We start from the raw sequence: 24,649 nt of genomic DNA, 5'->3' as shown, positions 1-24,649 counted from the left end.
AGTGATGAATGTGTACCCAAAGAGAGTATTGTACCTGACCATATGCTATTCAAACGGTCAAGCACTTTGGACTTTGGAAAAATTGGATTTGAAGATGTCTATCAAAGAGGACTGATTATAGAAAGTAACACCACCATGTCATATGAGAGATTATTGGCAAGTGTGAGGTGAATTTTCCAAAAACACTACGGAGTAACATCAACATGGCTGCTCACTCATTAGAGAATAAAGTCCCTCTACTTTGTGTTTACATTAGTTTCTAGCAGTATTGGCTTTAAAGCAGATAACACAGACAACAGTGTTTGGTTAATATCTGTATCAGTGAGCATTTTTTGATTTATTTGATTTTTATTTAATCATTAACGTTATCACAGCCTTTAGTTGGTTAAAATCAGGCTGAATAAACAGAATAAAATACACTAACAAAACACAAGGAGGATATACCGAATTTAGTTTAGATCGAGTTCAGCTGGAGACCACCAGATGGCGCCATTAGATTATAGATGTGACTAAAAAAACTTTCTTGCGTTAGAGAGAGACATAAGAAACAGATGGTTTACAGGCAAATACTATAATTGTGGAAGTTTAAACATTAAACAAGGGGTATAATGTATGTTATATAATGTCAGAGAAACTGAAAAGTTGATAGGATAGTGGGTCCATCTTTCCTCTGCTCTGAGTTTTAGAAATAAAATAAAGAGTAAATTAAAGTAAATAAAGAGAGACCCTTATCTTCTTTAGCTGTCCTCGCTATCCGCTGCAGGGTCTTGTGGTCGGATACGCTGCAATTCCCAAAACAGGCAGCGATGCAGCTGCTCGGGATGATCTCCATGGTCTCCCTAGAACATGGTAAGGTAAGGGGGTGGTGGATGGTGTCTGTTGATGGAGCTGTTGTTGAGGGACCAGGTGAGGTTCTCAGCAATATGGAATTTGGTGCTCTCAAAGATCTCCACAGAGGATCTGTAGATGTACAGCAGAGAACGGTCGTTCTGTGCTCTCCTGAAGTCAACAAACACAACAATGATTCCCCTAGAAGATAGTAATGGTTCCCATAGAAGACCACTAACAAGCTTCACTCAAAGCTTCACTAGGTTTTTGGTTCTTGCCATTTACAACAAAAAATTCCTTTAGTAGAGAAGAAACTCAAAGAGTTCTCCACAAAAGGACTTCAGATGCCATATGAGAGAGAGCACAAACACACAGTTCTCCTCTGTTAAACAAATCTCATATACTCTATGGTAACTGGGCATATATGCTCAATTCCCCATTTTCCCCCATGTCGCTCTCGATGGTATTACAGGTGAAAAACAAAAAGCAATATATAAACAAAAAGAACTAATTACATTATAAAGCAGGTAACATTTTATTTGCAGTACAGTATGTTTAAACTTTAAGAATCTTGCATTTTCCCTGAATATTTAGTTACTTTACTGTATTTTTTATTAAATTTACATTTGCACAATAAATCATCTGCTAGCTATACAGCCATGGTAGGTCTCTTACTAAATACTGATACCTAGTGGTAATTATAAGTTATAGGTCAGTATTATTAAACTTTGTGGGATGTGGTAGCCTAGTGGTTAAGGTGTTGGGCTACCAATCGGAAGGTTGAGAGTTTGATTCCTAAGACCACCAAGCTGCCACTGCTGAGGCCCCTGAGCAAGGCCCTTAACCCTCAATTGCTCAGTTGTATAAAAATGAGAAAATGTAAGTCACTCTGGATAAGGGTGTCTGCTAAATGCTGCAAATGTAAATTGTAGACAAAAATTTGGATAGCTAGGCTGGCTTGTATGTGTGGTAGGGGGCCCAGTCTCATTTTCTTTCATAGGGCCCAAAATTACTATTGGTGCCCCTGAGTGTAATCATAGGTCACAGGAATTGAACGAGGAAGATCCTACATCAATAGCATCATCGATCTCATTGGTGTGAAAAGTGATCAAAATAATCCAAATAATAATACAATTCCAAGCTTCACTGCCATAAGAAAGAGAGAAATGTCTAACTTTGTTTGAGATATCGAGTATGTTTTGAATCAATTTTATTTGCTAATCTAAAAAAATGGATAATTTACAAGGCTGTGTGTGTTTGGGGTTAAATTTGTTGAAATGATTGATGGCAGTTTCATTTTTGCAAAAGATAAGCTGCAGGGGGATCATTTAATTTGCCTTTGTGTCTTACAGATCACACATTTGTAACACAATATAAGTTTCTCGTGGTTTTATTGTTGTAATGCAAGAACAACAAAAAGTTTTACTTTAATAGCACTTAAACAGAATAATCTATAATGTTACCAGAAAATAGCAAGAAATTAATTTTTTTTAAAAAGACTACATGTAGATAGATATTAAACTGGAGAGCCAACCATTCACAGGGTTACAAATGGATAAGATATTGGATGAACGTGTGCCGAACGCCACCTTCAATTGTACAATCATGACAGGAATGTAATGTCATGACAGGAAAGTAATTATGGAGTCATAGATGCCTGATTAAAATAAAGCCAAGCATTCCTATAAGACAGATCCCTGGTGAAGCCTAAACTGGTCAAAAGCCTGTACGATGGTTGGTTCTCCAACTTAATGAAGCAGTAGACCGGGCAGCCGTCTGAATGTAGTTTCTTTGCCAATATGGTGACCAGGGCTTTGGCGTAGCCTTTCTGTCTGTGCTCCGGCAGCGTGTAAATTGGTCCCATCGCACAGGAAGGGTAACTCAAGAGCCACGACACCGGCCGACCCTCTGAATCCAGCACGCAACACGAAGGGAAGTTCCTGATCATGTTCCTGATCAGGGGCTCAGTGCGTTCACCCCTGCCCAACTCCCATTTGCTGTTAATCAAGGCAGCGTGAGACTCCTTAACTGATGACACTTGAAAGGATGACCTATAGAGGATGAAGGAGAGTTTGGTTCTTCTCACAACTTCTCCACTTGGTCTGAAAATGGTGATTAATTTGATACAACAAGTGGCTCAGATAATAATACTGGCTGGAAGTATCTCAAGATGCTTGTTCAAAGAGGTAACTTTTTACAGAGCAAGGGAAAATTCCAAGTGGATTTCATGGTGATTCCACATGATCTCAGAATGTACAAGTGTGAAATGTTCACTTGAAATATACATAGTATGTGTTTTAAGTAAATAGTGTGCAAGAGTAGTGAGTGTTCTGTGTATGTACACTGTGGAGCTGCTGTCACTAAAACAAATTCCTCACATGTGAAAACATTCCTCTTTCGAGCTCTTTTCTTATTCTGATTCTGAATCAAAATATTCTGACTATACAATAATGGCATAATTGGACAAAGAAAGTACACCCTACTTCATTTCAAACACATAAACTGAAGTGACAACGACAAAATAACCTAAATGATTTCATCGATCTGGGTTATGTTATAAGGCCATCACTTTCTTTTCCCATAAAAATGTTGCCCACATTAAATAATCTACACATGAGAGATAAAAGTCAGAATAATTCCAGATTTTTTTACCATTTACCTCTCCACTTTAAGCTTAGATGGATCCTGCAATCTCATCAAGTGTCCAACAACTGTTTTGTTAATTGGTACACTTTTGTTCGCTGCTACAGCCTTTATCATTGCCTCATGCTGCAGGTCAACACCTAAACAGATATGTTACAGGTTGCATGGTTAAACAATGCTTCCTAGGGTCGGGATCTCTGTATGTGTTGTAATAAGAAAAAAAATCAAAAATTAATACTTAAAATCATGTCCTGCTTCCAGTCAAGAACGTCTGTCCTGGTTAGTATGTTCATGAGACATGATTTGTCCTTGGTAAAAATGCACACATTTTTTATCAAGTCTGGATCCTGTATATAAAAGGAACAGGACAACTATAAAAATTGAGATATAGTGTGTTGTTAGATTGTCTTTTATCTGTTGCAACAAAGATTATTATATTTAAGCTCTAATTATTTTCACACTGAAGTCATCTTGCGTAATACCTGCTGCTGACCCGGTTTAACAAGCAGCACACGGAAATCCGGCCACTGGTCCACCAGCACATCTGTGGGATCAACGTCTACTCGATTAATACGACAAACATATCCATACACCTGAAGACAAAAAAGTACAAAATTGTAAGTGCTCAAAGCTTATTTCTATGAAACAAATGATGTATAACACGTTTAAATAAATCAGATGTAAGTAAATAAGCATGTTTTCTATATTTTCCTTCATTTTCAGCTGCAACCTTTTTTCCAAGCAGACCTTTCTCTGTCACTTCATTGAACGGACCACAACGAATGCCTGAAAAACTTGTCGATACCAATAAAACATCGAAGAATATTCCAGAGAAACTGAATTATATAATGTAGTGTGGTTTACAAACCAGTTGTGATGCAGGAAAGTAGAGTCTGAGTGCTTCCTCAGCCTTTTTCAGCACCTGCTTGTTCAACACCTTCATGATCTGTTCTCGCTGCTCAGTCACTCAAATGTGAAAAACAAGTTTTGCATATATTTAGCAAATGAGGTGCCACACCCCCATATTCTCACCCAGACTCGTGCAGCAGTAAGGAAAAAAAAAATCGCACCGCATGATCTCGCAAAGCAACCAGAGAGACAGTGTAGTGACTTTTTGTGACAATTGTGATGGAAATACACAATTTATTCCCATAAACTGTGTAGTCAGCTGTTCTCCCTCCCATCTGCACAGTATGAATTGTGAACGCAGGCAGGTCAATGAGTTACAAGGCTCCGTGTCTCTGTCCAGTTTAGACTAAAGTTGGCCACATATTCAGAGATTCGAGTTTCCCGAGTCAATAACTCAATAATAGCTTTTAGCTCAGGAGTTATTGACTCGGGAAACTCGAATCTGTGAATATGCGGCCAACTTTACTTAAGTCCAGTTTAGGCTAGTAACTAATAGGCCTATGCTGTTATATAGTTTGTATAGAATTAAGTTAGCATTAGCAGAGTTGTTTGTTTTGCAGCACTGAGCAGTTATTTTACATAACTTTATCATAAAAAAACAGTACAAAAGCATTTCCAGATGACAAATATCTGGACATACCTAATAGTTAATGTTAATTATTGTTTTCTAAGAACAGAATGTCAAGTCAACGACATCCCAATAAATGATTAAGGCTGCAAAATCAGCCACCAGCACTTACAATAGCGCACATGTTAATCCTATTTCTGTAAAATGTTTGGGAAAATTAAATGTAATGTAAATCTCCCAAAAAATTATGTACAGATACCAAATACTTTGAAAATCAGTATATTCTTAATACACTTCTGCTAATGCAAGCCACGCCTCTCCCGATAACCAAAGCCCCGCCCCCAATATCTTGCTATAAGCTGAACTCCAAGTTGGCAGCCCTGTGTTAACTATTTTTAATACTGGGAAAACCAATAAATTAATCCATCAATAAAAAAAATCATAAGCATGCATAAGTATTCTTTAGACATTGTTTGAAAATGGGCCATCAACTCACTCAGTACCTACAGTACATCCACAATCTGAGCCTAAACCTGGAAAACATGCCATCACTTTGACAGAGCTCAGAGTGATCGTTCTCTGCTGTACATCTACAGATCCTCTGTGGAGATCATCAAGAGCACCTGCTGAGAACCTCACCTGGTCCCTCAACAACAGCTCCATCAACAGACACCATCCACCACCCCCTTACCTTACCATGTTCTATAGGGAGACCATGGAGATCATCCCGAACAGCTGCATCGCTGCCTGGTTTGGGAATTGCAGCGATTCTGACCACAAGACCCTGCAGCGGATAGCGAGTACAGCTAAGAAGATAATGGTCTCTCTTTATTTACTTTAATTTTACTCAGTATTTCTAAAACCCTGATATGAGCAGAAGAAAGATGGACCCACTTTTTTTTAACATTTTAAATCTTCTATCTCTTTAATATAACGCATGAAAGTCTCATTTAAAGGTGGGGTCTCCGATTTTTGAAAGCCAATGTTGACATATAAAATCATCAAAACAAACACGCCCCTAACCCAAATGGGTCCCACCCCTGTATTGATAGCTACGCCCACACATACATACGTAACACAGGCAACTAATGAAATGTGTCTTATCATAGCTGAAGGGAAGAACAACGAAGTACGATTGCAGATAAAAAAACAAACAAAAATGACACACAAACATAATCATGTAAAGGACAAAGGCATATATTAGTTCTGTGTAACAAAGCAAAACCAACGTTACTCACCTATCGAGAAGGAAAAAAGCGCCTCGGCGTCTTAAGTAAAGTAGGCCACATATTCACAGATTGTAGTTTCCCGAGTCAATAACTCCTGAGCTAAACGCTGTTACTACACAAAACGCGGTTGTAGCTGCCTCTCTACATTACTATGATAGAAAAGAGGTGTTATTTGTGTAGTAACAGCGTTTAGCTCAGGAGTTATTGACTTGGGAAACTCCAATCTGTGAATATGTGGCCAACTTCCTGCTCCTTCAATTCTCTCCAGTGCCGGAAAGCTGATCCTATATTAACACGTCCTACTTCTTGTCCTTATCGTAAGCCTTTCTTCGCTTTCTTTCTTTGTTTTTATCCTCTGTGTCAATGTTAAAACCGCTTTCAGCTAATGGCACACATGCGCACTGAACACTCTCTCCACTGCATATTGACAAGACCCGCCCCTTTCTGCTCATTGGCTAGAGGTTTGTTTTGTTTTTTATTTATTTTTCGGCCCGACTCAGTTTTCTGAAGCATTTCTCAAAAATTGGAGACCCTACCTTTAACGTCACTTCTAAAAACTAATGGCACCATCTGGTAATCTCCAGCTGACCTCGATGTTCTAAACTAAATTCGTTTTATCTTTCTTGTGTTAGTATGTTTTATTCTGTTTATTCAGCCTGATTTAACCAACTAAAGGCTGTGATAACATTAATGATTAAATAAAAATCATTCATTCATTCATTTTCTACTGCTTATCCGAACTATTCAGGGGGAGCCTGTGCCTATCTCAGGCGTCATCGGGCATACACCCTGGATGGAGTGCCAACCCATCGCAGGGCACACACACTCTCTCATTCACTCACGCAATCACACACTTCGGACAATTTTCCGGAGATGCCAATCAACCTACCATGCATGTCTTTGGATGTGGGGAGGAAACCGGAGTACCCGGAGGAAACCCCCGAGGCACGGGGAGAACATGCAAACTCCACACACACAAGGCGGAGGCGGGAATCGAACCCCCAACCCTGGAGGTGTGAGGCGAATGTGCTAACCACTAAGCCACCGTGCCCCCCCCCTAAATAAAAATCAAATGAATAAATAAAAATGCTCACTGATACAGATATTAACCAAACACTGTTGTCTGTGTTATCTGTTTAAAGCCAATACTGCTAGAAACCAGTGCTGTCAAAAGTATTTACATTCATTACTCAGGTAGAAGTATAGATACTAGGGTTTAAAAAGACTTCTGTAGCAGTTGAACTATCAACTCAAGCTTTTTACTCCAGTAAAAGTGTAAAAGTACTGGTTTCAAAACTACTTAAAAGTATACAAGTAAAAGTAATGCAAAGAAAAAATGCCATTAAGGACAAAAGCTTAGGCTGTGCCACAGGGGCCTATTGTACACTACTCCACCTCCTCCAAAAAAACATATTTCTAAAGCCATAATGACTATAATGTTATATTAATATGATAATGTTGAAACAGTGGTACTGTATATGTTTATACTTTTCATCCAAACACAATCAAATTCACTCTGTCCGGATGGCGCGATTTATCTTGATTTTTTTTTAAATGATGACAAGACGAAATGAAATAGGAGTAACAAGACTATTTTTAAAATGTAAGGAGTAGAAAGTACAGATAATTGTGTGAAAATGTAAGGAGTAGAAGTAAAAAGTCTGCTAAAAAAATAATTACTCCATTAAAGTATAGATACCCAAAATTTCTACTTAAGTAAGGTAACGAAGTATTTGTACTTTGTTACTTGACACCTCTGCTAGAAACTAATGTAAACAATCATAGAGGGACTTTATTCTTTAATGAGTGAGCAGCCATGTTGATGTGACGTCAGTCCGTAAATCCCACACTCTGGGATTTATTTATTTTTTTGGAAAATTCACCTCACACTTACCAATAATCTCTCATATGACATGGAGGTGTTACTTTATGTAATTAAAAAAACTAAATTAGAGGTTTTTAGAATTGCGTATAAGGACAGTATGTCCAGCTGTAGACATGCTCTAAAAGCTGCTAGGGTTGAGCACCTGAGCAAACTCATAGAAAATGACCAGAACAATGCCAGGATTTTATTTAGCACAGTGGTTAGATTAGCAAAAAAAAACAGAAATCTGAACACACTTCCATCACTGTACAGTAGTGAGGGTTTTATGAGATTCTTCACTGAAAAAATTAAAAGTATCAGGAACAAAATAGGTGATGTTCAACCTTTTTAGAGCACCTTGTGATCCAGTCTCACCTAAAGCTTTACACTCACAACTACACTCCCATCATAGCACAGAAACTGCACTTGTTAAAGTTACAAATGACTTGTTCCTAGCTTCGGACCAAGACTGTATGTCCCTATTAGTTCTACTTGACCTTAGTGCTGCATTCGACACTATAGATCACAACATTCTTCTAGATCGCTTACAAAATTACACAGGTATTCATGGACAGGCGTTAAGTTGGTTTAGATCCTACCTGTCCGATCGATACCATTTTGTAGAATTAAATGGTGAATCCTCCGATTTATTTCCAGTTAATTTTGGGGTCCCTCAAGGATCAGTTCTTGGACCCCTGCTTTTCTCGATATACATGCTTCCATTAGGGAACATTATTAGAAGACATGGGATTAATTGTTTAGCTCCCATGTATCTAACTAGTCTTCTAGCACATTACAATCCTTCATACTCTCTGAAATCACAAAACTCAGGAATTCTGGTAGTTCCAAGAATATCAAAGTCTACTAAAAGCAGTAGAGCGTTTTCATATTTAGCTCCCAAACTTTGGAATAATCTTCCTGATAGAGTTCAGTGCTCAGACACACTTTCCCAGTTTAAACTCATCTCTTTAATGCATCTCCACTGCTTCTCTCTTTCTACCCATCCCGAGACATCCAGAAACTGTACCAGCTCCTATCATGTTCCATGCAATGAAGATTTTGGAACTCCACTGGGATGAGGCCGACTCTGAGAATCCTGAGGCATCTAAAGATTTACCAGCTCCAGTCAGACTCTGCCATACTAAAGAGGAGATGTGAACTCCATGTGATCTTTTGCATCTATACAACATTTATTAGACTGTATATTTATAATCACACCCTCCAGTGTCACCCATACGAGAATGGGTTCCCTTTTGAGTCTGGTTCCTCTCAAGGTTTCTTCCTTTACCATCTAAGGGAGTTTTTCCTTGCCACTACTGCCTGAGTCACCTCAGACTTGCTGATTGGGGATAAATACATACATTGTGAACTAAATCTATGTAATATTAATCTTGAATTTTGTATTTGTGAGAATAATTGTATAAAATACTTCATCTTTTCTGATAATGTTGCAGACTTTCTGTACAAAGCACAATGTTCTTTTCTCACACACACTCAAATACTCATACTCTCTCTCTCATACACACAGATGACCTTAGCATAACCTCCTCTCCCTGGCACAACCTCCCTAACCTCCTGCTCTGCTACAATACACCTTGTATGAAAGAAGTTATGAAAAACACTGGCTATAGCAGTTTCAGGAGCAGTTTTTCCTTTAAGAGAATTAAAACTGTTCATTCAGAGGTCCCAGACATCCTCTTTGCTCAAAGCATAACAGCACATGAGAAGGTGTATAGGTGTTCCTATAAGTTAATAGCCATTGTACATTTTACATCTAAAAGCTATTACATTTTGCAAGCTGAATTTGACGTTGAAACATTATTATTCAGAGTGATGAATGTGTACCCAAAGAGAGTATTGTATCCGACCATACGCTATTCAAACGGTCAAGCACTTTGGAAAAATTGGATTTGAAGATGTCTATCAAAGAGGACTGATTATAGAAAGTAACACCACCATGTCATATGAGAGATTATTGGCGAGTGTGAAGTGAATTTTCCAAAAACACTACGGAGTAACATCAACATGGCTGCTCACTCATTAGAGAATAAAGTCCCTTTACTTTGTGTTTACATTAGTTTTTAGCAGTATTGGCTTTAAAGCAGATAACACAGACAACAGTGTTTGGTTAATATCTGTATCAGTGAGCATTTTTTGATTTATTTGATTTTTATTTAATCATTAACGTTATCACAGCCTTTAGTTGGTTAAAATCAGGCTGAATAAACAGAATAAAATACACTAACAAAACACAAGGAGGATATACCGAATTTAGTTTAGATCGAGTTCAGCTGGAGACCACCAGATGGCGCCATTAGATTATAGATGTGACAAAAAAAAACTCTTGCGTTAGAGACATAAGAAACAGATGGTTTACAGGCAAATACTATAATTGTGAAAGATTAAACATTATACAAGGGGTATAATGTATGTTATATAATGTCAGAGAAACTGAAAAGTTGATAGGATAGTGGGTCCATCTTTCCTCTGCTCATATTTTAGAAATAAATTAAAGTTTTAGAAATAAATTAAAGAGTAAATTAAAGTAAATAAAGAGAGACCCTTATCTTCTTTAGCTGTCCTCGCTATCCGCTGCAGGGTCTTGTGGTCGGAAATGCTGCAATTCCCAAACCAGGCAGCGATGCAGCTGCTCGGGATGATCTCCATGGTCTCCCTAGAACATGGTAAGGTAAGGGGGTGGTGGATGGTGTCTGTTGATGGAGCTGTTGTTGAGGGACCAGGTGAGGTTCTCAGCAATATGGAATTTGGTGCTCTCGATGATCTCCACAGAGGATCTGTAGATGTACAGCAGAGAACGGTCGTTCTGTGCTCTCCTGAAGTCAACAAACACAACAATGATTCCTCTAGAAGATAGTTACCACTAACAAGCTTCACTAGGTTTTTGGTTCTTGCCATTTACAACAAAAAAGTCCTTTAGTAGAGAAGAAACTCAAAGAGTTCTCCACAAAAGGACTTCAGATGATATATGAGAGAGAGAGCACAAACACACAGTTCTCCTCTGTTAAACAAATCTCATATACTCTATGGTAACTGCTCAATTCCCCATTTTCCCCCATGTCGCTCTCGATGGTATTACAGGTGAAAAACACAAAGCAATATATAAACAAAAAGAACTAATTACATTATAAAGCAGGTAACGTTTTATTTACAGTACAGTATGTTTAAACTTTAAGAATCTTGCATTTTCCCTGAATATTTAGTTACTTTACTGTATTTTTTTATTAAATTTACATTTGCACAATAAATCATCTGCTAGCTATACAGCCATGGTAGGTCTCTTACTAAATACTGATACCTAGTGGTAATTATAAGTTATAGGTCAGTATTATTAAATCTTGTGGGATGTGGTAGCCTAGTGGTTAAGGTGTTGGGCTACCAATAGGAAGGTTGTGAGTTTGATTCCATGTCCCCCAAGCTGCCACTGCTGAGGCCCCTGAGCAAGGCCCTTAACCCTCAATTGCTCAGTTGTATAAAAATGAGAAAATGTAAGTCACTCTGGACAAGGGTGTCTGCTAAATGCTGCAAATGTAAATTGTAGACAAAAATTTGGATAGCGTCTCATTTTCTTTCACAGGGCCCAAAATTACTATTGGTGCCCCTGAGTGTAATCATAGGTCACAGGAATTGAACGAGGAAGATCCTACATCAATAGCATCATCGATCTCATTGGTGTGAAAAGTGATCAAAATAATCCAAATAATAATACAATTCCAAGCTTCACTGCCATAAGAAAGAGGGAAATGTCTCTTTGTTAGAGATATCGAGTATGTTTTGAATCAATTTTATTCGCTAATCTGAAAGATGGATAATTTACAAGGCTGTGTGTGTGTTTGGGGTTAAATTTGTTTAAATGGTTGATGGCAGTTTCATTTTTGCAAAAGATAAGCTGCAGGGGGATCATTTAATTTGCCTTTGTGTCTTACAGATCACACATTTGTAACACAATAGAAGTTTCTCGTGGTTTTATTGTTGTAATGCAAGAACAACAAAAAGTTTTACTTTAATAGCACTTAAACAGAATAATCTAAAATGTTACCAGAAAATAGCAAGAAATTTATTTAAAAAAAAAGACTACATGTAGATAGATATTAAACTGGAGAGCCAACCAGTCAAAGGGTTACAAATGGATAAGATATTGGATGAACGTGTGCCCGAACGCCACCTTCAATTGTACAATCATGACAAGAATGTTCCTTATCTTAAAGGGAATTATGGAGTCATAGATGCCTGATTAAAATAAAGCCAAGCGTTCCTACAAGGCAGATCCCTGGTGAAGCCTAAACTGGTCAAGAGCCTGTACGATGGTTGGTTCTCCAACTTAATGAAGCAGTAGACTGGGCAGCCGTCTGAATGTAGTTTCTTGGCCAATATGGTGACCAGGGCTTTGGCGTAGCCTTTCTGTCTGTGCTCCGGCAGCGTGTACATTACTCCCATCGCACAGGAAGGGTAAGTCAAGACCCACGACACCGGCCGACCCTCTGAATCCAGCACGCAACACGAAGGGAAGTTCCTGATCATGTTCCTGATCAGGGGCTCAGTGCGTTCACCCCCTGCCCACCTCCCATTTGCTGTTAATCAAGGCAGCGTGAGACTCCTTAACTGATGACACTTGAAAGGATGACCTATAGAGGATGAAGGAGAGTTGGTTCTTCTCACAAACTTCTCCACTTGGTCAGAAAATGGTGATTGATTTGATACAACAACTGGCTCAGATAATAATACTGGCTGGAAGTATCTCAAGATGCTGGTTCAAAGAGGTAACTTTTTACAGAGCAAGAGCAAATCCCAAGGGGATTTCATGGTGGACATTGACATGATCCAAGACTCAGAATCAAAATATTCTGACTGTACAATAATGGCATAATGGGAAAAAGAAAGTACACCCTACTTCATTTCAAACATAAACTGAAGTGACCAAAATAACCTAAATGATTTCATCAATCTGGGTTAAGTTATAAGTCCATCACTTTCTTTTCCCATAAACATGTGGCCCACATTAAATAATCTACACATGAGAGATAAAAGGGAGAACACTTTGGGAGAGCAAGGATGTCAGATTAACTAGCATTCAGTATAATTCAGGCATATAATTCCAGATTTTTAATATTCCAGTTACAGTGAACAGTAAACCATTTACCTCTCCCTTAAGCTTAGATGGATCCTGCAATCTCATCGAGTGTCCAACAACTGTTTTGTTAATTGGTACACTTTTGTTCGCTGCTACAAGCCTTTATCATTGCCTCATGCGCAGGTCACACCTAAACAGATATGTTACAGGTTGCACGGTTAAACAATGCTTCATAGGTTGGGGATCTCTGTACGTGTTGTAATAAGAATCAAAAATTAATACTTAAAACGATGTGCTGCTTCCAGTCAAGAACATCTGTCCTGGTTAGTATGTGCATGAGAAATGATGTGTCCTTGGTAAAAATGCACACATGTTTTAGCAAGTCTGGATCCTGTATATAAAGGAACAGGACAACTATAAAAATTGAGATATAGTGTTTGTTAGATTCTCTTTTATCTGTTGCAACAAAGATTATTATATTTAAGCTCTACTTATTTTCACACTGAAGTCCATTGCGTAATACCTGCTGCTGACCCGGTTTAACAAGCAGCACACGGAAATCCGGCCACTGGTCCACCAACACATCTGTGGGATCAACGTCTACTCGATTAATACGACAAACATATCCATACACCTGAAGACAAAAAAGTACAAAACTGTAAGTGCTTAAAGTTTATTTCTATGAAAAAATGATGTATAACACTTTTAAATAAATCAGATGTAAGTAAATAAGCATGTTTTCTATATTTTCCTTCATTTTCAGCTGCAACCCTTTTCCCAAACAGACATTTACATTTACAGCATTTGGCAGACGCCCTTATCCAGAGGTGTGTCAAGTAACGAAGTACAAATACTTCGCTACCTTAAGTAGAAATTTTGGGTATCTATACTTTAATGGAGTAATTATTTAAAACTCAATGTCTCAACAACCAAGCACCAGCACCAGCGAGGAAGTTGGTAGCCAGGAAGACCAACCAATCACAACCCTTATACATCCCTAGCCGTACCTGATAGAATCGTTTGAAATGGTTGGATGGAAAAATGTCATTACGCATGCGGTGTAAGCTACGTGCACCCAAATACCACAAGCTAATTGCTTTCAAAAACTCGCCGTCTAATTTAAAAAAGCATATTGAGGTGCAATTGTTCAATCAATTGTGCAATTAATTGTGCAAAGCTACAGTATAATTCACAGCTGGTTGATAAGGTATATACTAAGGATAGTCATGATCTTGTCTGTGTACGAGAGTGCTCTATGTAAAGAGGTAATTTGCCAAATGCTGTTTAAAATGATTTTACTGCTAATTTTCAGTCATGCCAGCAGCTACTTGTGGTCCTAAAACAGTTTTAAAGGGATAGTTCACCCAAAAAGAAAAATTCTGTCATCATTTTCTCATCCTCATGTTGTTCTAAATCCGTATTAATTTCTTTATTCTGATGAACACAAAAGAGGATATTTTGATAAATGATGTTAAGCGCACAGCTGATTGTAACCATTGACTTTTGCAGTAGAAAAACAAATATTTAGGAAGTATTGTGATAAATGATGAAGAGATTTTGATAAATGATGGTTAGTACACAGTTGACGGTACCATTGAATTCCATAACTTGTTTCACAATAAAGGTTATTGATGACATGCCTCTTAAGTTTGACTTTTTGCCCTATTACAATATTTATAGCAAACTAGTCATACCTTTCACTCCATGAAACACAGCTCAGTAGTACACATATATGGTTCTTTAATGAATTTCCATTGTACTAAAATGCGTTCTTTTTCATTGGGCATATACAGTATGCAGCTGAAACAGGTAGCCTAGTGCATCCCAAGTTTTTCAACATTTTCTAACTTTTGTCCTTAATGACATTTTTCTCTTTGGCATTACTTTTACTTTTATACAGTACTTTAAGTAGTTTTGAAAACCATACGTTTACCTTTTACTTGAGTCCCCCCCCCTTGAGTTGATAGTTCAACTGCTACAAAAGTCTTTTTAAACCCTATATCTATACTTCTACCTGAGTAATGAATGAAAATTCCTTTGACAAGCACTGGTTTTCTAGCAGTATTGTGGCTTTAAAACAGATAACACAGACAACAGTGTTTGGTTATATCTGTATCAGTGAGCATTTTTTTTATTTGATTTTTATTTAATCATTAATGTCATCACAGCCTTAGTTGGTAATCAGGCTGAATAAACAGAATAAAACATACTAACACAAGGAAGATAAAACGAATTTAGTTTAGAACATCGAGTTCAGCTGGAGATTACCCAGTGGTGCCATTAGTTTTTAGAAGTGACTTTAAAGGCAGGGTCTCTGATTTTTGAGAAATGCTTCAGAAAACTGAGTCGGGCGAAAAATAAATAAAAAACAAAACAAACGAGTAGCCAATGAGCAGAAAGGGGCGGGTCTTGTCAATATGCAGCGGAGAGAGTGTTCAGTGCGCATGTGACGTTAGCAGAAAGCGGTTTTATATGGTGGCCGAGAAGTGCAAAACAAATTAACAAACCCGAAAACAAATGAACAAATTCAAAAACACATTAACAAATACGAAAACAAATCAACAAACCCGAAAACAAATGAACAAATTCGAAAACACTACGACAAGTCAGACAACTCGGAAACGGTAGGTATCGTTTTTGTGTAGAAACTTACCGATCATTGGACAAGACACCTGTCACTCAAGATATGCAGGTATGGAATCTTATGTGTAATGTGTAAAGTTCTCCGTTTAAATATAAGAAAATAACAAAATTAATCCACAGTAATCCATTCCAACTTTTCCCTGCGGCAGACTGTTGAACTTCATGTATACCTTGATTGACAGGTGTCTTGTCCAATGATCGGTACGTGTTCCAATCACAAACTATACCAACCTCTTTCGGATTGTCTGAATTGTCGTTGTGTTTTCGGATTAGTTAATGTGTTTTGCACTTCTCGGCCACAACGACAAGTCGGACAACCCGGAAAAGGTAGGTATAGTTTGTGAATGGAAACTTACCATCATTGGACAAGACACCTGGCATTCAAGATATACAAGTGAATGAAAGGTGTCTCGTCCGATGATCGGAAAGTGTTTTCGGATTTGTTAATGTGTTTTGCACTTCTCGGCCACCGTAGTTTTAACATTGACATGGAAAATAAAAACAAAGAAAGATAACGAAGAAAGGTTTACGATAAGGCAAGAAGTAGGACGTGTTAATATAGGATCAGCTTTCCAGCGCTGGAGAGAACTGAAGGAGCAGGAAGTTGGCCGCATATTCACAGGTTGGAGTTTCCCGAGTCAATAACTCCTGAGCTAAACGCTGTTACTACACAAATAACACCTCTTTTCTATCGTAGTAATGTAGAGAGGCAGCTACAACCTCGTTTTGTGTAGTAACAGCGTTTAGCTCAGGAGTTATTGACTCGGGAAACTACAATCTGTGAATATGTGGTCGACTTTACTTAAGACACCAAGGTGATTTTTTCCTTCTCGATAGGTGAGTAACGTTGGTTTTGCTTTGTTACACAGAACTAATATATGCCTTTGTCCTTTACATGATGATGCTTGTGTGTCATTTTTGCTTGTTTGTTTATCTGCAATCTTTTTGTTCTTCCCTTCAGCTATGATAAAGACACGTTTCATTAGTTGCCTGGGTTACGTATGTATGTGTGGGCGGAGCCATCAATACAGGGGTGGGACCCATTTGGGTTTAGGGGCGTGTTTGTTTTGGTGATTTTATATGTCAACATTGGCTTTCAAAAATCAGAGACCCCACCTTTAAATGAGACTTTCATGCGTTATATTAAAGAGATAGAAGATTTAAAATGTTAAAAAAAAGTGGGTCCATCTTTCCGCTGCTCATCAGGGTTTTAGAAATTAAATACAGAGTAAAATTAAAGTAAATAAAGAGAGACCATTATCTTCGTAGCTGTACTCACTATCCGCTGCAGGGTCTTGTGGTCAGAATCGCTGCAATTCCCAAATTATCTCCATGGTCTCCCTATAGAACATGGTAACGTTGTTGAGGGACCAGGTGAGGTTCTCAGCAGGTGAACACCATGGAATTTGGTGCTCTTGATGATCTCCACAGAGGATCTGTAGATGTACAGCAGAGAATGGTCGCTCTGAACTCTCCTGAAGTCACCAAGCATCTCTTTGGTTTTGTCAAAGTTCAGACTGATTGTTGGCTCTTCAACTGATAGTTGTTTCACTTTCTCTCTGAATGCTGAGGTGACTTAAGATAAGCCTTTTGAGGAACTTCGTCGGTTGTGATGCCAATGCTACATGTCTTTAGTCATTAGTCTCTCTTGGATTTGTCTTTTCTGGGAAAATGCAACTAAACAAGATGTCTGTCAAAGTGATGACATGTTTTCAGTTTTAGGTGTACTGTAGGTACTGAGTGAGTTGAAGGCCCATTTTCAATGTCTAAAGAATACTTATGCATGCTTATGATTTTTTTAAATTGATTGAGTAATTTATTGGTTCTCCCAGTATTAAAAATAGTTAACAGAAGCTTGCCAGCTATTTTTCACAAATCCAGATATTTAAACAGCAACTGCACTTGATTTGCTAAATACTGTATATTCAAACATGTTGAGTGACTGAGCAGCGAGAACAGAATCATGAAGGTGTTGAACAAGCAGGAGCTGAAAAAAGCTGAGGAAGCACTCAGACGCTTCTTTCCTGAGTCACAAGAGGTTTGTAGACCACACTACTTATATAATTCAGAATCTGTGGAAGAGGATTTTATTGGTATCGAAAAGTTTTTCAGGCATTCGTTGTGGTGAAAATGTGTTTTATCATTAGACTGTAGAGACTGTCAATGAAGTGACAGAGAAGGGTCTGTTTGGGAAAAGGGTTGCAGCTGAATATGAAGGAAAATATAGAAAACATGCTTATTTACTTAAATCTGATTTATTTAAAATTGTTATACATCATTTTTTCATAGTAATAAACTTTAAGCACTTACAATTTTGTACTTTTTTGTCTTCAGGTGTATGGATATGTTTGTCTTATTAATCGAGTAGACGTCGATCCCACAGATGTGTTGGTGGACCAGTGGCCGGATTTCCGTGTGCTGCTTGTTAAACCGGGTCAGCAGCAGGTATTACGCAAGATGACTTCAGTGTGAAAATAATTAGAGCTTAAATATAATAATCTTTGTTGCAACAGATAAAAGACAATCTAACAACACACTATATCTCAATTTTTATAGTTGTCCTGTTCCTTTTATATACAGGATCCAGACTTGATAAAAGATGTGTGCATTTTTACCAAGGACAAATCATGTCTCATGAACATACTAACCAGGACAGACGTTCTTGACTGGAAGCAGGACATCATTTTAAGTATTAACTTTTGATTTCTTATTACAACACGTACAGAGATCCCGAACCTATGAAGCATTGTTTAACCGTGCAACCTGTAACATATCTGTTTAGGTGTTGACCTGCAGCATGAGGCAATGATAAAGGCTGTAGCAGCGAACAAAAGTGTACCAATTAACAAAACAGTTGTTGGACACTCGATGAGATTGCAGGATCCATCTAAGCTTAAAGTGGAGAGGTAAATTTTTTTAATGTCACTGTAACTGGAATTTAAAAAATCTGGAATTATTCTGACTTCCTTGCTCTCCCAAAGTGTTCTCCCTTTTATCTCTTATGTGTAGATTATTTAATGTGGGCCACATGTTTATGGGAAAAGAAAGTGATGGACTTATAACTTAACCCAGATTGATGAAATCATTTAGGTTATTTTGTTGTTGTCACTTCAGTTTATGTTTGAAATGAAGTAGGGTGTACTTTCTTTGTCCCATTCGGCCATTATTGTATAGTCAGAATATTTTGATTCTGAGACTTAGATCATGTCAATGTCCACCATGAAATCCCCTTGGGATTTGCTCTTGCTCTGTAAAAAGTTACCTCTTTGAACCAGCATCTTGAGATACTTCCAGCCAGTATTATTATCTGAGCCAGTTGTTGTATCAAATGAATCACCATTTTCTGACCAAGTGGAGAAGTTGTGAGAAGAACCAAACTCTCCTTCATCCTCTATAGGTTATCCTTTCAAGTGTCATCAGTTAAGGAGTCTTACGCTGCCTTGATTAACAGCAAATGGGAGTTGGGCAGGGGTGAACGCACTGAGCCCCTGATCAGGAACATGATCAGGAACTTCCCTTCGTGTTGCGTGCTGGATTCAGAGGGTCGGCCGGTGTCGTGGCTCTTGAGTTACCCTTCCTGTGCGATGGGAGTAATGTACACGCTGCCGGAGCACAGACAGAAAGGCTATGCCAAAGCCCTGGTCACCATATTGGCCAAGAAACTACATTCAGACGGCTGCCCGGTCTACTGCTTCATTGAGTTGGAGAACCAAACATCGTACAGGCTCTTGACCAGTTTAGGCTTCACCAGGGATCTGCCTTGTAGGAATGCTTGGCTTTATTTTAATCAGGCATCTATGCCTCCATAATTACTTTTAAGATAAGGAACATTCCTGTCATGATTGTACGATTGAAGGTGGCGTTCGGCATCCACGTTCATCCTGTGACTGGTTGGCTCTCCAGTTTAATTTAATTAATTTAAAAATAAATTTCTTGCTATTTTCTGGTAACATTTTAGATTATTCTGTTTAAGTGCTATTAAAGTAAAACTTTTTGTTGTTCTAGCATTACAACAATAAAACCACGAGAAACTTATATTGTGTTACAAATGTGTGATCTGTAAGACACAAAGGCAAATTAAATGATCCCCCTGCAGCTCATCTTTTGCAAAAATGAAACTGCCATCAACCATTTAAACAAATTTATCACCAAACACACACACAGCCTTGTAAATTATCCATTTTTTACATTAGCAAATAAAATTGATTCAAAACATACTCGATATCTCAAACAAAGTTAGACATTTCTCTCTTTCTTATGGCAGTGAAGCTTGGAATTGTATTATTATTTGGATTATTTTGATCACTTTTCACACCAATGAGATCGATGATGCTATTGATGTAGGATCTTCCTCGTTCAGTTCCTGTGACCTATGATTACACTCAGGGGCACCAATAGTAATTTTGGGCCCTATGAAAGAAAATGAGACTGGGCCCCCTACCAGACCCATTTCGCACCAAACATACAAGCCAGCCTAGCTATCCAAATTTTTGTCTACAATTTACATTTGCAGCATTTAGCAGACACCCTTAGCCAGAGTGACTTACATTTTCTCATTTTTATGCAATTGAGGGTTAAGGGCCTTGCTCAGGGGCCCCAGCAGTGGCAGCTTGGTGGACGTAGGAATCAAACTAACAACCTTCCGATTGGTAGCCCAACACCTTAACCACTAGGCTACCACATCCCACAAAATTTAATAATACTGACCTATAACTTATAATTACCACTAGGTATCAGTATTTAGTAAGAGACCTACCATGGCTGTATAGCTAGCAGATGATTTATTGTGCAAATGTAAATTTAATAAAAAATACAGTAAAGTAATCAAATATTCAGGGAAAATGCAAGATTCTTAAAGTTTAAACATACTGTACTGTAAATAAAACATTACCTGCTTTATAATGTAATTAGTTCTTTTTGTTTATATATTGCTTGTTTTTTGTTTTTCACCTGTAATACCATCGAGAGCGACTTGGGGGAAAATGGGGAATTGAGCAGTTACCATAGAGTATATGAGATTTGTTTGGCAAAGGAGAACTGTGTGTTTGTGCTCTCTCTCTCATATATGGCATCTGAAGTCCTTTTGTGGAGAACTCTTTGAGTTTCTTCTCTACAGGACTTTTTTGTTGTAAATGGCAAGAACCAAAAACCTAGTGAAGCTTGTTAGTGGTAACTATCTTCTAGAGGAATCATTGTTGTGTTTGTTGACTTCAGGAGAGCACAGAACGACCGTTCTCTGCTGTACATCTACAGATCCTCTGTGGAGATCATCGAGAGCACCAAATTCCATATTGCTGGGAACCTCACCTAGTCCCTCAACAACAGCTACATCAACAGACACCATCCACCACCCCCTTACCTTACCATGTTCTAGGGAGACCATGGAGATCATCCCGAGCAGCTGCATCGCTGCCTGGTTTGGGAATTGCAGCGTTTCCGACCACAAGACCCTGCAGCGGATAGCGAGGACAGCTAAAGAAGATAAGGGTCTCTCTTTACTTTAATTTACTCTTTATTTTATTTCTAAAACTCTGATATGAGCAGAGGAAAGATGGACCCACTATCCTATCATCTTTTCAGTTTCTCTGACATTATATAACATACATTATACCCATTGTTTAATGTTTAAACTTCCACAATTATAGTAGTTGCCTGTAAACCACCTGTTTCTTATGTCTCTCTCTAACGCAAGAAAGTTTTTTTAGTCACATCTATAATCTAATGGCACCATCTGTTGGTCTCCAGCTGAACTCGATCTAAACTAAATTCGATATATCCTCCTTGTGTTTTGTTAGTGTATTTTATTCTGTTTATTCAGCCTGATTTTAACCAACTAAAGGCTGTGATAACGTTAATGATTAAATAAAAATCAAATAAATCAAAAATGCTCACTGATACAGATAACCAAACACTGTTGTCTGTGTTATCTGCTTTAAAGCCAATACTGCTAGAAACTAATGTAAACACAAAGTAGAGGGACTTTATTCTCTAATGAGTGAGCAGCCATGTTGATGTTACTCCGTAGTGTTTTTGGAAAATTCACCTCACACTTGCCAATAATCTCTCATATGACATGGTGGTGTTACTTTCTATAATCAGTCCTCTTTGATAGACATCTTCAAATCCAATTTTTCCAAAGTGCTTGACCGTTTGAATAGCATATGGTCCGATAAAATACCCTCTTTGGGTACACATTCATCACTCTGAATAATAATGTATCAACGTCAAATTCAGCTTGCACTTTGTAAAATGTACTTTTAGATGTAAAATGTACAATGGCTATTAACTTATAGGAACACCTATACACCTTCTCATGTATGCTGTTGGCCAGAAAAGGATATAATCACTAATCATACTCTAGTCCACATTCTTTACAACCATAATGAGCAGAAAAGCATCTTGCTGTGAGCATTAACTAGCATTCAGTATAATTCAGGCAGTATAATTCCAGATTTTTTAAATTCCAGTTACAGTGACAGTAAACCATTTACCTCTCCACTTTAAGCTTAGATGGATCCTGCAATCTCATCGAGTGTCCAACAACTGTTTTGTTAATTGGTACACTTTTGTTCGCTGCTACAGCCTTTATCATTGCCTCATGCTGCAGGTCAACACCTAAACAGATATGTTACAGGTTGCACGGTTAAACAATGCTTCATAGGTTGGGGATCTCTGTACGTGTTGTAATAAGAAATCAAAAATTAATACTTAAAACGATGTGCTGCTTCCAGTCAAGAACGTCTGTCCTGGTTAGTATGTTCATGAGACATGATTTGTCCTTGGTAAAAATGCACACATGTTTTAGCAAGTCTGGATCCTGTATATAAAAGGAACAGGACAACTATAAAAATTGAGATATAGTGTGTTGTTAGATTCTCTTTTATCTGTTGCAACAAAGATTATTATATTTAAGCTCTAATTATTTTCACACTGAAGTCATCTTGCGTAATACCTGCTGCTGACCCGGTTTAACAAGCAGCACACGGAAATCCGGCCACTGGTCCACCAGCACATCTGTGGGATCAACGTCTACTCGATTAATACGACAAACATATCCATACACCTGAAGACAAAAAAGTACAAAACTGTAAGTGCTTAAAGTTTATTTCTATGAAAAAATGATGTATAACACTTTTAAATAAATCAGATGTAAGTAAATAAGCATGTTTTCTATATTTTCCTTCATTTTCAGCTGCAACCCTTTTCCCAAACAGACATTTACTTTTACATTTACAGCATTTGGCAGACGCCCTTATCCAGAGGTGTGTCAAGTAACGAAGTACAAATACTTCGTTACCTTAAGTAGAAATTTTGGGTATCTATACTTTAATGGAGTAATTCTTTTTTAGCAGACTTTTACTTCTACTCCTTACATTTTCACACAATTATCTGTTCTTTCTACTCCTTACATTTTAAAAATACTCTTGTTACTCCTATTTCATTTCGTCTTGTCATCATTCACAAAAACTATCAAGATAAATTGCGCCATCCGGACAGAGTGAATTTGATTGTGGTTGGATGAAAAGTATAAACATATACCATTTCGACACCCTATTGGTTTGTACGTGACCCATCGCACCTGCACATGACACAAATCACGTCACACCAGTTACCCAACGCTGGACATAGCAGGCGGAGCCAAGTACGAAGGTGTCCGTGGCAGAGGCTCAAAACTCAATGTCTCAACAACCAAGCACCAGCACCAGCGAGGAAGTTGGTAGCCAGGAAGACCAACCAATCACAACCCTTATACATCCCTAGCCGTACCTGATAGAATCGTTTGAAATGGTTGGATGGAAAAATGTCATTACGCATGTGGTGTAAGCTACGTGCACCCAAATACCACAAGCTAATTGCTTTCAAAAACTCGCCGTCTAATTTAAAAAAGCATATTGAGGTGCAATTGTTCAATCAATTGTGCAATTAATTGTGCAAAGCTACAGTATAATTCACAGCTGGTTGATAAGGTATATACTAAGGATAGTCATGATCCTGTCTGTGTATGAGAGTGCTCTATGTAAAGAGGTAATTTGTGAAATGCTGTTTAAAATGATTTTACTGCTAATTTTCAGTCATGCCAGCAGCTACTTGTGGTCCTAAAACAGTTTTAAAGGGATAGTTCACCCAAAAAGAAAAATTCTGTCATCATTTTCTCATCCTCATGTTGTTCTAAATCTGTATTAATTTCTTTATTCTGATGAACACAAAAGAGGATATTTTGATAAATGATGTTAAGCGCACAGCTGATTGTAACCATTGACTTTTGTAGTAGAAAAACAAATATTTAGGAAGTATTGTGATAAATGATGAAGAGATTTTGATAAATGATGGTTAGTACACAGTTGACGGTACCATTGAATTCCATGATTTGTTTCACAATAAAGGTTATTGATGACATGCCTCTTAAGTTTGACTTTTTGCCCTATTACAATATTTATAGCAAACTAGTCATACCTTTCACTCCATGAAACACAGCTCAGTAGTACACATATATGGTTCTTTAATGAATTTCCATTTTACTAAAATGCGTTCTTTTTCAGTGGACATATACAGTATGCAGCTGAAACAGGTAGCCTAGTGCATCCCAAGTTTTTCAACATTTTCTAACTTTTGTCCTTAATGACATTTTTTCTTTGCATTACTTTTACTTTTATACAGTACTTTTAAGTAGTTTTGAAACCAGTACGTTTACACTTTTACTTGAGTCCCCCCCTTGAGTTGATAGTTCAACTGCTACAAAAGTCTTTTTAAACCCTATTATCTATACTTCTACCTGAGTAATGAATGAAAATTCCTTTGACAGCACTGGTTTCTAGCAGTATTGGCTTTAAAACAGATAACACAGACAACAGTGTTTGGTTAATATCTGTATCAGT

At 37.9% G+C, this 24,649-nt stretch overlaps 2 protein-coding genes and 2 pseudogenes across 6 annotated transcripts in view; 2 read left to right on the top strand and 2 right to left on the bottom strand.

The window, feature by feature from the left end:
* The window catches only part of LOC113655284 (prosaposin-like), a 135,773-nt gene that overhangs the window by 85,687 nt on the left and 25,437 nt on the right, over positions 1–24,649 (top strand). The window lies entirely within an intron of this gene.
* On the bottom strand, positions 1,878–4,697 carry LOC125141019 (glycine N-acyltransferase-like protein 3). Of its 2 annotated transcripts, none has more exons than XM_047812212.1 (5): positions 4,340–4,697; positions 3,954–4,064; positions 3,710–3,842; positions 3,488–3,611; positions 1,878–2,879 (listed from the first exon to the last, which is right to left on the bottom strand). In XM_047812212.1, the coding sequence occupies exons 1-5, from the start codon at positions 4,412–4,414 to the stop codon at positions 2,468–2,470; spliced, it is 855 nt and encodes a 284-aa protein (XP_047668168.1). In that variant the 5' UTR covers positions 4,415–4,697; the 3' UTR covers positions 1,878–2,467. The 2 variants fall into 2 exon arrangements, with proteins under 2 accessions (XP_047668168.1, XP_047668169.1); XM_047812213.1 differs by having other exon boundaries at positions 1,889–2,879; positions 3,710–3,818; positions 4,340–4,676.
* Positions 12,010–23,528, bottom strand: LOC113655295 (annotated as a pseudogene).
* LOC125141021 lies at positions 16,790–19,808 on the top strand (annotated as a pseudogene).

Source organism: Tachysurus fulvidraco, chromosome 4 (assembly GCF_022655615.1).
Source record: "Tachysurus fulvidraco isolate hzauxx_2018 chromosome 4, HZAU_PFXX_2.0, whole genome shotgun sequence".
NCBI lineage: Eukaryota > Metazoa > Chordata > Actinopteri > Siluriformes > Bagridae > Tachysurus > Tachysurus fulvidraco.
The sequence above is the reverse complement of the archived record's forward strand: the minus strand, read 5'-3'. Positions and strand labels throughout refer to the sequence as shown.

Bases quoted from the DNA above. Each gene is read 5' to 3' on its own strand.
- LOC125141019 (XM_047812212.1), bottom strand. From the start codon at position 4,414: ATGAAGGTGTTGAACAAGCAGGTGCTGAAAAAGGCTGAGGAAGCACTC. The intron at 3,612-3,709 runs GTATTAATTTTT...ATATCTGTTTAG, and splicing joins GAAGCAGGACATGATTTTAA to GTGTTGACCTGCAGCATGAG. The intron at 2,880-3,487 runs GTAAATGGTAAA...CATCCTCTATAG, and splicing joins TCTAAGCTTAAAGTGGAGAG to GTCATCCTTTCAAGTGTCAT.